At 43.7% G+C, this 1,289-nt stretch overlaps 1 protein-coding gene across 1 annotated transcript in view; it reads right to left on the minus strand.

The window, feature by feature from the left end:
- Positions 1-285: 285 nt before the first annotated feature.
- dstyk (dual serine/threonine and tyrosine protein kinase) overlaps positions 286-1,289 on the minus strand; it is a 10,313-nt gene continuing 9,309 nt past the window's right edge. Inside the window, exon 4 of the mRNA XM_053653534.1 lies at positions 286-388. Coding sequence (XP_053509509.1) covers positions 287-388 — 102 coding nt within the window. The 3' untranslated portion in view covers position 286. The remainder of the gene's footprint in view (positions 389-1,289) is intronic.

Here is a 1,289-nt window from a genome sequence, read left to right on the forward strand (position 1 = left end):
ATTCCATGCTGTGGGGGAGGAAAAGAAAGGCCTTTATTATTAAGAGAACTTTCTAAAATCGGTCACTTCCTGTTATACAATAATACAATATAATATCTCCTAAACGGTACACATATATGTGTGTGTGTGTGTACATATACACACACACACACACACACACTCATATATATATATATATATATATATATATATATATATATATATATATATATATATATATATATATATATATATATAAAAAATTTATTTACTTGTGTGTGTTGATGGTTCAGTAAGAAATCCCTGATCAGTTAGTGGATATGATCACTGCTGAGTGAGTGTAAGCTGAATTTGGTTCTCCTCCTTCACAGAGCACCGAGAGAACCCCAACAGGAGCGTGTGGGTGGAGCTAGAAACAGTATAGACCACTGATTGGTGAAAAACATTTGTCACACGGCTCCCGGGTGGCGTAACAGCGAAGCGTTCACCGTATCGTCCGGATATCGCGAGGGCGAATTCTGAATGTGTGTCCAAGAGAGGAAAACCTGTGCTCTCTGAGTGGGAGGGGCATACTCTCTCTCACCTGCCAATCACAGAGACGCTAGCCAATGACGCAGCATGAGCCGGCAGTTCAGAAAGGTGCGGTGGGCTGGCAGGAGTATATCATGCTTCGCTTGTATCTTTCTCATTTGTAAGTCGCTTTGGATAAAAGCGTCTGCTAAGTGAATAAATGTAAATGTATTAACGTGCACTTTCTAATGCGTTATTGTTTCTATAGCAACAGCTCACTCACAGGGGCGTGTACCACCAACGCTCCGTGTAAACTATAACACCGAAAAACATTATTATTATATCCATCCATCTATTTATCTATATCACTGAAGTGGTGGTGTTTTCGTTAGGAAGCATTTAACATTTATGGAAGGAGTCACTTTACTTCACTCGGCAAAGTTCTGCAGCACAGGGAAGATTTCCAGAGGAAAGAGTTTACACTTAAACATTTCTCTGTGGGGGTTTCTGAGAGAGAGAGAGAGATAGGGGAGAGAGGGAGAGAGAGATAGGGGAGAGAGGGAGAGAGAGATAGGGGAGAGAGATAGGGGAGAGAGATAGGGGAGAGAGGGAGAGAGAGAGAGAGAGAGGGGAGAGGGAGAGAGAGAGAGAGGGGAGGGAGAGAGATAGCTGAGGGAGGGAGTGAGAGATAGGGGAGAGAGATAGGGGAGAGAGGGAGAGAGAGAGAGATAGAGGAGAGAGGGAGAGAGAGAGATAGGGGAGGGAGAGAGAGAGAGAGGGGAGGGAGAGAGATAGCTGAG

Source organism: Ictalurus furcatus, chromosome 21, assembly GCF_023375685.1.
Source record: "Ictalurus furcatus strain D&B chromosome 21, Billie_1.0, whole genome shotgun sequence".
Lineage (NCBI taxonomy): Eukaryota > Metazoa > Chordata > Actinopteri > Siluriformes > Ictaluridae > Ictalurus > Ictalurus furcatus.